General features: G+C 53.2%; 1 protein-coding gene across 1 annotated transcript; it reads left to right on the top strand.

Moving 5' to 3' along the window:
- The first annotated feature begins 258 nt into the window (after positions 1-258).
- Ssc4d (scavenger receptor cysteine rich family member with 4 domains) lies at positions 259-9,658 on the top strand. Its single transcript, XM_052754981.1, has 10 exons — positions 259-352; positions 426-461; positions 610-915; positions 1,823-1,900; positions 2,413-2,727; positions 4,645-4,722; positions 5,513-5,587; positions 5,682-5,993; positions 7,037-7,114; positions 8,662-9,658. The coding sequence occupies exons 1-10, from the start codon at positions 259-261 to the stop codon at positions 8,976-8,978; spliced, it is 1,689 nt and encodes a 562-aa protein (XP_052610941.1). The 3' UTR covers positions 8,979-9,658.
- The last annotated feature ends 1,204 nt before the right edge of the window (positions 9,659-10,862 follow it).

Raw genomic sequence — 10,862 nt, 5'->3', positions numbered from 1 at the left:
AGTTCAAGGACAGCCTGGTCTACAAAGTGAGTACAAAGCTGTTATACAGAGAAACCCTGTCTCGAAAAACCAAAACAAGAAAAAAAAAGGAAAAGAAAAAAATAATAATATAAACTAGCTCTTAAAAAGAAAAAAGATACTGAAACGTGATTTGTAGGGAGAAGCCTCAAGCATTAAGACTCCTGCAGGTAGCCGAGTGTGCTTGTGAGGTTTTGCTATGGAGTACACAATGGGTCCAGAACAGATCTGCAGTGGCCTATGGACCACTGGGACAGGGAGGTTGGTGGGGTGCTCCTAGACAGAGACGATGAGGCTTTTGGAAACGGAGTCTTCCAAGAGGAGGAGAGTGATGGTGAGACCCGTGGGGAAGGGACCAGTCCTCCGAAGCTGAGCAGGGACTCACGTCCTTTCTCCGTCTGTTTCAGCCAGTGCCCTCCAGCCCACTCCACTGCCCTTTCCAGGTAAGCTCGGCCTCCTCCCCTTCATCGGTTCGCGGATGCTCCCAAACTCGCATGGTGCAGCCACACTAGTTCGAAGGCTTTCATGGCGCCCTGTAACTTGGGCTCCCGATTGATTCCCCATGGCACCAGCTTGTCCCCCTTTTTACAGAGCTGCGGCTGGTGGGGGGCCCCAGCCGCTGCCGAGGGCGCCTGGAGGTCATGCACAGCGGTTCCTGGGGCAGTGTTTGCGATGATGACTGGGACGTTGTGGATGCCAACGTGGTGTGTCGTCAGCTGGGCTGTGGCCTGGCACTGCCTGTGCCGCGGCCCCTCGCCTTTGGCCAAGGCCGAGGCCCCATTTTCCTGGATAACGTGGAGTGCCGGGGGCAGGAAGCTTCCCTGAGCGAGTGTGGCAGCAGGGGCTGGGGTGTCCACAACTGCTTTCACTATGAAGATGTGGCGGTCCTGTGTGATGGTGAGTGACGGTCGGGAAGGCTATGGAGCCAAGCAAGCGTCTCTCTCTGATGCTAGAATACTTTTGGCTCATGGACCAAAGAAACTAGCGGGGTTCCAGGTGGGACTTGACTGCCCACATAGAGTTCTCCTCCTGGTTTTCCTTTTTCCATGGCTAGGGATTGAACCTAGTCCTCATGCATGCTAGGCAATCAATTTACCACTAAGCCACATGCCCAGCCTGGGGAAGGATGTCTCTAGGCAAGTAATCTACCACTGAGCTGTATGGACACACACACACACACACACACACACACACACACACACACCCCATCCATCCATCCATTCATTCATTCACTCATTCGTTCATTTATTTGACATGAAGTCTCATATAGGCCAGGCTGGCCTGGAACACCTGATTCTTCTCCCTCCACCTGCTTGCCCCTCCTATTTAATAAACCGGACCACTGGGGTTACCAGACACATGAAACGAGCAAATCTAAAAAAAGTTTATAATAACCAATTAATAAATAAAATGAAGAGTAATAGAGAGCACCCAGCATGGACCTCTGGTCTCCACGTGCGCATGCATGGGTGCATGCACCTGCACATATGCATGCACACATGTATACACTATACATACCCACACTACAAAAATAGTAAGAACTATGCTGTTGGACAGGCATGGTGACACATACCTGTGAAACCAGCATTTGGGAGGCAAGAGGATCGGAAGGAAGTTCAAAGTCATTCTTCCCTACATAGCAAGTTTGGGGCTAGATGGTGACTCTCCACATCCAGGATTTGGCGCTTTGGTCTTGAAAGCAGGCATCTTCTGGGCATCTTCCGGCTCTAGACAGCTGACGCTCACATGCTGTGCAAGGATGAGAACAGAAAGATCCCTGTGTCTTTGTTTCCTTCCTCTGCAGAATTCTTACACACACAGCCCCAGACAAGGAAGATGTTGACCAGTGTAGCACCCCCTACAGTCCTCCAAAATGGGAAAGGTAAGTCATGGTAGTGTGGGGAGACCCGTGGTAGGCTGGAGGAGGGCTTCAAGGTCATGCCTGCCGTGTAGAACAAGGACCCTCTTTTGAGGGACAAGTAGGGGGAGGAAGCCCAGAGGAGGAGGGACCCATCTGTCAGGGAGGGCTTCCTGGAAGAGGAATGTGCCCACTACATCTTGCAAAGTGAGGTTTTCTTTGGGCGGCTGTAAATGACAAACAGGCACATTCGAGAAGGCCAGTAGAGCAGGGATAAGAAAGAAAACCTGGTTTTAGGTCAGGATGACGCAATCCAAACTGGTTATCCTGGGACCCACAATCCAACTCTCCGGACTGTCGGAAGGCTTGGTCAAGGGGGATGGGTCGGCTAGTTTATCCCTGCTAGGGTTCTGGTCCTGCCGCCCTGGGGACTGTGCCTAGCCAGGGAGGCTTGGTGCATTGAGGAAGTGGATGAAAACGCCTCCTAGCAGTTCAAAGATGCTGCTTGCCCCGCCCCCTCCATCCACCTTCACCAGGTGAGGGCAGCGTGCGCCTGGTGGGCGGCGCGGGCCCGTGTCAAGGCCGAGTGGAGATCCTGCATGGTGGCCTGTGGGGCACCGTCTGCGACGATGATTGGGGGCTGCCCGATGCTGCTGTCGTGTGCCGCCAACTGGGCTGTGGGGCCGCCCTGGCCGCCACCACTAATGCCTTTTTCGGCTATGGCACCGGGCATATCTTGCTGGACAACGTTCACTGCGAAGGTGGAGAGCCCCGCCTGGCAGCCTGCCAGAGCCTCGGCTGGGGCGTGCACAACTGTGGTCACCACGAAGACGCTGGGGCGCTCTGTGCAGGTGCCAGGAGCGGGCAGGGGCGGGGCGGGGCCGGGCCAGAGGGGCGGGGCCTTTCGAAGGAGTAGGGGTGGGAAAAGGGGTTTGGCTAACTGTACTTTCCAGATCTCTCCAGAAAGGCTCTGAAATTACCTGTATTATCTCAGGCCTTTGGGGAAGCAACTGAGAATAACTCTCCTTCTCACACACTGTAGCTATAGAGAATATCGTAGTATTCCTCTGTTATTAGAAATGCCTCCAGAATTTTCTAGCAATTTTCAAGTATTCTTCATGGACTATTTCAGAATAAAGCAAAAATATTCTAGGATGTTGCACCTATCTGCAGAACCCTGCCCAGCTATCTGCAATCCTGAGGATGTAATAAATAGAATATTCTCCCATGTGGGCCCTAATTTGGGAGGTGTTTTCAGCAATAACAGGTCGGCACTGGGGTAGAGGATGTAGCTTGTTTGAGAGAGTACTTGCCTAGCATGCGTGAAGCCCTGGGTTTCATCTCTAGCCCCACATAAACCAGGCATCCTGGTATATACCTATAGCTCCAGCACTCAGGACAATAGCCATAATGATCATGGTCATCCCCTACTACGTAAGGAGTTTGAAGCCAGCCTGGGCTTCACAAAACCCTGCCTCAAAATAAAATAATAAAAGGCTGGGCCTGGTGGTATGTACCTTTAATCTCAGCTCTTAGGAGGCAATGGCAGGCTGATCTCTCTCTCTCTGTGAGTCCAAGGCCAGACAGGGCTACTTAGTGAGACCCTGCCTCAAAGTAAAATCAAATAGATGTGATTTTTGTCTTGCTGAGGCAGGGTCTCACTCTAGCCCAGGTTGGCCTCCTCCTGAATTAGCCTCCCTAGTGCGGGTATTGCAGGCACTAACCCCCACACCCTACCTAGCAGGTGGGTTATTATTGTTACCTGCTGGGGAAACAGACCCAGAACCTTGTGCATATAAACCAGGTACTCTACCCCTGGGCTAACTACACCCTTAGCCCAGCAAATAAGACTCGTGGAGCCGGAACACCATTTCACAAACGGACTCTGTTCTATAGGACGGAAAGTGTTTGTAGCAAACCAGAGGCTATCAATCCCAGCTTACAGATGGGAAAGCTGAGGTACTAAGAGGCAGAGCCTTACCCAGAGTCACCCAGAGTTCTAGCAGAATCACCACTGACCTTGATCAATGGTGTTCATGCTCCCTCTCCTTTCTAGCCTCATTTTTTTTTTTTTTTTTTTTTTTTTTTTTTTTTTTTGGTCTTTTCGAGACAGGGTTTCCCTGTGTAGCTTTGTGCCTTTCCTGGAACTTGCTTGGTAGCCCAGGCTGGCCTTGAACTCACAGAGATCCGCCTGGCTCTGCCTCCGGAGTGCTGGGATTAAAGGCGTGCGCCACCACCGCCCGGCTCTAGCCTCATTTTATCTATAGACGAGGATAAAGATTCTTTGGTCTTCTATTTTAGCCTGGCCTAAAACTCAGTACTTAAAGGATGACACTACACTCCTGATCCTCTTGCCTCCACCTCCCCAGTGCTGGGATTACAGACATGTACAACCAGACCCATTTTGTGTGATGTTAGGATGGACCTAGGACCTCGTGCATGCTAGGCAAGCACTCTACCAACCGAGCTATAAGTTGGCACAGTCTTCTTCTGTGAGTCCCTCAGAAATGAGCAAAGGGCCTTAGTGGGCAAAGCTCTGCACCTTTGTATTTTGTACACATCCGGCTTCTTGAGAACCTTGGACACTGAACTCAAAGCATGCAACAGGCTTGCATACATCTGTGTACCACACATAAATTACTAGGGTCGAGGTTGGGCAGGGTTCATTTTATCCTGGCTGGGCTTCCAGCCCCGCGAGTCAAATTTGTTTTCTTTTGGGAGAGCCCCTTAGTCCTGTGACTGACCCTCTGTCTCTTCTCCTGCTCTAGTTCTGAGCCCTCCAACTTTCACAGCACTGCCTCCCTCTGCCACAAAAGAAGACTGGGCGTGGCACACTGAGCCAGCAGGTAAAGAGCCCACCTCCCCAGCTGGAAGGGCTGGGACAAGGCGGGTAGGGGTGGGAACTAAGGAAGCTGTTCTAGAAGACCCAGGAAAGTGACTTCAGCTGAGGCTTTGGGGCAGATGGTAGAGATGGGTGAGAATAAATGAGCAGATGGGAGCATGGATGACACTCAGCTCTGAGGAATGAAGAAGGGTGAGTAAGAGATGTCTTTAAAATGCTTGAGTCAAATTAGGGATTGCTGCTGAGGTAGGGAACAGAGACGCCATGTGAGGAAATTCAAACTGGAAATCCAAGTTAGAAGCAAGTTTGGAATTAGGGCTACAGCTATCACTGTGGTTAAAATTAGTGTATTTAAGATTTGGGAGTTGAGGGTTGTAACCCAGGTGATTTGAGTTACATCCCTCAGCACCTCAGCATTCCATCCCAGCACCACATAAAGCAGGCATGGTAGCTCACACCAAGTTGAGGCCAGAGGCTTTGGAGTTCAAAGTCAACCTAAGCGACACAGCAAGACCTTGTCTCAAAACCCCAAAGATTTTAATACTAGAACTCGGGAGGCAGATCTCTGTGAGCCTGAGATCAACCCGGTCTATGTAGTGAGTTCCAGGCCAATGAAGGCTACATATTGAGAGCCTGTCTGGGGAAAAAAAAGGAGGAAAAACCCAAAAGATGTTTATTCCTATCAAGTTTTCTGGCGACTTCCCAGACAGCACTATGGCTCTGGGACTGAGGCAGAGCTGTGGGTGTGGTAAACGGCCTCTCGCCCTCCTTCAAAGGCTCCCTTGTTTCGACAGCTACAGGAGTGGGAGCCCTGCCTTCCAGGGATACCGTGCGGTCCACCACGGCAGCCTGGGGCTCGGGGAAGAAAAGTAAGTGGCCTCCGGGGTCCCGCAGCGGGTGGGAGCGGGTGGGAAGCGGGCTGCAATAGGGAACCACGCTGGCACCGGCCTGTGCGCCCCGCAGGCGGTAGGCTGCGGCTGGTAGGCGGCCCGAGCCCGTGCCGCGGCCGCGTGGAGGTGCTGTACGCCGGGGGCTGGGGCACCGTGTGCGACGACGACTGGGACTTCGCGGACGCGCGCGTGGCCTGTCGCGAGGCGGGTTGCGGGCCCGCGCTAGGAGCCACGGGCCTCGGTCATTTCGGCTACGGCCGAGGCCCCGTGCTGCTGGACAACGTAGGCTGCACCGGTACCGAGGCCCGCCTCAGCGACTGCTTCCACCTGGGCTGGGGCCAGCACAACTGCGGCCATCACGAAGACGCCGGGGCATTGTGCGCAGGTGAAAAGGTGGCGCGGGAGGGGCGGAGTCAGAGCGGGGGGGAAATGGGCGGGGTCTCCCGCAGGCGCTGTTCGCGATATGGGCGGGGCGTGAAGGAGCGGAGCAGCAGCGCGTGAAGCACGCAAGCATGGGCTGGGCTGGGCGCATGCGCCCACTGACAATCTAGGCGGGGCTGACTCAGAAGAGGGGCGGGGTGTCGTGTGGGGGCGGAGCATGAAGCGGATGAGGAGGGCGGTGCGCCGACCATCGCCGCCCTGTGGGCGTGGCCTCTTGAAACACTCGCAGCGAGGGTGGGGTCAACACTGAAAGGCACGGGTGCGGTCCTGCGCAGGCGCGTACAGCCCTGCGAGCAGGACCTGCGCAGCGTTCAGGACCGGCCCCAAGAAGACGAGCGTGAAGCTGTACGCAGGCGCTCACTGTTTTGTGGACCCGGTAGTCAACAGTGGGCGGGGCCTCACATCCCGGGCTCTGCGGAGATGAGGAATGGGCGTGGCAGTCTCTGCTGCAGTGCAGCGGAAGTATTACGCATAGGGGAGTAACCGCACCCCCCAGGCACTCTCTGCGGCTGCGCGGTAGGGGCGTGACCGGAAGGGCGAGTCCTCTGCAGGGACAGAATAGGGCGCGACCTAGGGATCTTTCATGCTTTGTTAGCCTCCTTGTAAGGGGCTGTATGGTTTATTCCCTCCCTGCTGAGTCAAGGTTCCCTACTAATAGTGATGGATAGGAAGCAGGTGGAGTGGACGGCTTTCCCAGAGCTAGCCTTTGGCTTTCCAAAGAAATCAATGAATAAAAGGGCTCTTACAAAGTCTGATGGGACGTTGTCAGTTCCTTTTGTTTGTTGCTTGCTGTAGAAGTGGTATCTCCATTTTAATTGGATGCCTAGGCCTAGGGGGCCCCTCCTGTGTCTCCTACAGTAGGGTGGCAGTTCTTCTTGGTCCTTCTGTCTCTAAAACCTGGGAAGGTTAGGAGAGATGACCTGGCCCTAGGGAGCACGTTCCCCAAAATGACAGCCACCTCTTTGTTTTCTGCCCGTGCTGAGCCAGGCCCAGAGGAGCTGGGACTCCAAGTCCAGCAGGATGGTTCTGAGACCACCCGAATGCCCAGTCCTCGACCCAGAGATGGTAGGTGCCTACTGCCCCTGAAAATGAGGTTGGAACCTTGGTGGTAAGATGGACCTGGAGTGAGGAAGGGCAACGCTTGCATTACAGCACGTCAGCAGAACTGACCAGGTCCCAGAACGCTTGTCCTTTTGTGTTGATCTCAGGCCTCATTAATGGGAGTATAATACCCAGAAAGAAGGAGGTAGATGGGGGGGGAGTGAAGCAGGGTATATAGCTCAGTGGGTAGTAGAGTGCTTGCCTAGCATGCAGGAGCTTCGGTTTGGTCTCTAGTTGTGTCAGCCATGGGCCAGCCCTTTCTGAACCCTGGCTTTATCTGTGACACGGAGCACCTCATAAATTGGGTGTCTTGGAACACCCCTGCAATCCCAATACTTGGGAGACTGAGGCAGAAAAAAAATCAGTTGAAGGCCAGCTTTGTGTATTTTTTTTTTTTTGGTTTTTCGAGACAGGGTTTCTCTGTGTAGCTTTGCGCCTTTCCTGGAACTCGCTTTGGAGACCAGGCTGGCCTCGAACTCACAGAGATCCGCCTGGCTCTGCCTCCCGAGTGCTGGGATTAAAGGCGTGCGCCACCACCGCCCGGCTAGCTTTGTGTATTTTGAAGCCCACCTGGGTCTCACAACTCTAAATAAAATCCTAGAGCAACCTGGAGACTTCTAGTGTTGGGCTCAAACTGAAGGGATGGGGATCCTATCTTGGAGCAAATGGTGAGAGAAAGCAGAATTAGACATGACGGCCCATGGCTCTCACCCTAACATTGTGGAGTCTTAGGTCGGACGGATAGTGAATTCAAGTCCAGCCTGAGCCACATACAAAGGCTCTACCTCAGAAACACATCAGATTAGCTCAGGGAATCCAGGTATGGAAGGGGAGACAAGATAAGACATGATCACAGTCTCCAAACAGCTAGCCTGTGGCTAAGGGGCTGAAGCTAAGAGCAGAGGCCCCAGCGGAGAACAGAGCCCTGAGAACATGTGAGCAGATTTCCTTGTCTTGAGTCCTGCTGCCCAGCTTTATTTATTGTCATTTGCTGTCCTGAGGGCTTCCAGGGCACTGCTGTGTCTGTCTTCTGTCAGCACTTTTTGTCTCCTCTCTCCACCCCTTACCCAGTCTAGCGTGGAAGTTTCCAGCATGAGTCAGCTCCTTTTAAAAACAATTCTTATTACCTTGTCTCTTGAGGGTCTTACTACATAGCTCTGGTTGGCTTATATTTATGTGGACCAGCCTGGCCTTGAACTCACAGAGATCCACCTGTCTCTGCCTCCCTAGCATTGGGATTAAAGGTGTGTGCCACCATGTCCAGCATCATTTATTATTTGTGTCTGTGCATATGTCTGTATGTGCACGTGTGTGTTCACTTGTACGTGAACACACAATAGTATGAATGTGAAGGTCTGAAGACAAGCTGTGGGAGTTGGTCTTCTCCCTCCACCAAATGGGCTTGGGGATAGAACTCAAGTCATCTTGGCTTGGTGAAAAATGCCACCAGCCATGGAACCATCTCTTGAGCCCATGGACTCTTCTGACTCTGGGCCTTATCTCCAACACAGGGCACCTCCGCCTGGCTAGTGGAACCCACCGATGTGAGGGGCGTGTAGAGCTCTTCCTAGGACAGCGGTGGGGCACTGTTTGCGATGACGCCTGGGACCTACGGGCAGCCATCGTCCTGTGCCGTCAGCTGGGATGTGGCCAGGCTCTGGCAGCCCCTGGCGAGGCCCACTTTGGCCCAGGCCGAGGCCCCATCCTCTTGGACAATGTCAAATGCCGAGGAGATGAGAGCACCTTGCTACTCTGCTCTCATATCCGCTGGGATGTCCACAACTGTGACCACAGCGAGGATGCCAGTGTCCTGTGCCAGCCATTGTGACCCAGCGGGCTCTGCACTCCATAGCATATCAAAGGAGCCTGTGGGGGCTGCCCCTCCTTTTCCAGGATACCCTCCTGTGGTTTCTGCAGTTCCTGGTGCCCCTCTCTCCCCTCGCATGGAGGAGCTGCACTGCAGTACCCCCAACCCCCATCCTCTTACTGTGTGGTCTCAGACGGTTGTCACCTGCTCTGAGGCCCAGTCCAGTGAACATGGCAATGTTTTGCTCAGCCAAAACAGATGTGGGAGAATGACTCACCTCCTCTCTATTGGGGGAACTCCTACATAGTACTCCCAACCATTCTCTCCACCCGTATTCATGAGGCTTGGGTTCTCTCTAAATACCCTCCAACCCTTCTAATGACCTATTTTGGTCTCCCCGCAAAAAGAGGGGAGGCCGAAGGGGTTGGGCTGTTCTTTCTATAGACTGACAGGACTGCAGAAGGTCCTAGGTCATTACCTTCCCTGCTGGGTGAGGACCTGGACCCAGATGGTGCTGGGCTGAACAAGGGGGCTGCAGGGGCCAAGGCAGGGACAGGAGGAGCCCTTCCTGCAGCACCTCCGATTTCCACTGCCCCCGGGCACAGAGCCTCCGCCTTGCTGTAGCAAAGAAGCCTGGAGGCCTGTGGCCATGTTCATAGGTGCCAAGTCAATAAAGCATTATCCCCTGGTCTTTTAACTGAGCTCGTTGTTTGAGAACCTGTATCGTGGCCGCTGGAAAGACTCCAGACAGGACTTTCTGGAGAAAACCCGGTGTAGAGATGAAAGGCTGTGGTCCAAGAGCATCATCTGGGAGTTCTCCACAGGCCCCTCAGCCTGGAAATGCTGAATCACCATAGCAAGCCTCAGGGCCCTAGAGGAGCTTCTGGTCATCCTCTCCATTCTATTCCACACCCACAGATGTAGATCCAGGAGAAGAAAGGAAGCACAGCATGCTGGTGCGTGCCTGTCCTCCCGGTACTGGGGGCGCTGAGGAGGGGGGAGTGCTGGGAGTTCCAGGCCAGCCAGAGCTACAGAGTGAGAGGACCTGATTGAACAAGCCCGGAAAATCAAATAACCATAACCAAAACCAAAAACAACTACTCTGGTAGTATACACCTGTGATGTTACCTCTTAGGACTAGGAGTTCAAGGTCAGCTTGGGCTACAAGAGACCTTGTCTAGAGAGAGAGACCCTGCCTGAATTGGTCAGGTGGTAGAAGTCTGTAATCCCAGCATTTATTTGCTGAAGCAGGTCGATTAGGAGTTTTAAGCAGCCTGGGCATCTGGAGAGGTCTCACCACCTTCCCTCTCTCCCACCTGTACATTTCTAGATTGGGTTGTTTAAATTTTTTTTTTTTTGTTTGTTTTGTTTTGTTTTTCGAGACAGGGTTTCTCTGTGTAGCTTTGCGCCTTTCCTGGAACTTGCTTTGGAGACCAGGCTGGCCTCAAACTCACAGAGATCCGCCTGGCTCTGCCTCCCGAGTGCTGGGATTAAAGGCGTGCGCCACCACCGCCCGGCGGGTTGTTTAAATTTTAAGACCAGGTTTCTGCTGTGTAGCCCTGACTGTCCTGGAACTCACTCTGTAGACCAGGCTGGCCTGGAACCCAGAGATCCACCTGCCTCTGCCTCCTGAGTGCTGGAGTTAAAGGTGTGAGCTATACTATGCCTGGCATAAGTTTGTGTGTGTGTGTGTACGTGTACACAACATGCTTGCACATTTCCTTGGAGATCAGAAGAGAGTGTCTAATCTGGAACTGGAGTTACAAGCAAGTTGTGAGCTGCCTGATGTGGGTGCTTGGGAATGAACCCGAGGGCTCTGGAAGAGCAGCCAGTTCTCTATATTCATTATCTGTTTCTCTAGCCCTTCCCCATTTTATTTTTTAGGTTAGCATATGAGGTATTAGA

The sequence above is a fragment of the Peromyscus californicus genome, unplaced genomic scaffold (assembly GCF_007827085.1).
Source record: "Peromyscus californicus insignis strain IS unplaced genomic scaffold, ASM782708v3 Scaffold_2__1_contigs__length_46816999, whole genome shotgun sequence".
NCBI lineage: Eukaryota > Metazoa > Chordata > Mammalia > Rodentia > Cricetidae > Peromyscus > Peromyscus californicus.
This window is presented reverse-complemented; position numbering and strand designations above follow the sequence as displayed.

Excerpts from the sequence above, each read along its gene's own strand:
- Ssc4d (XM_052754981.1), top strand. The coding sequence starts at position 259 with ATGGACCACTGGGACAGGGAGGTTGGTGGGGTGCTCCTAGACAGAGAC. Across the intron at positions 4,723-5,512 it reads GTGGCACACTGAGCCAGCAG|CTACAGGAGTGGGAGCCCTG; the intron begins GTAAAGAGCCCA and ends TTGTTTCGACAG. Across the intron at positions 7,115-8,661 it reads CAGTCCTCGACCCAGAGATG|GGCACCTCCGCCTGGCTAGT; the intron begins GTAGGTGCCTAC and ends TCTCCAACACAG.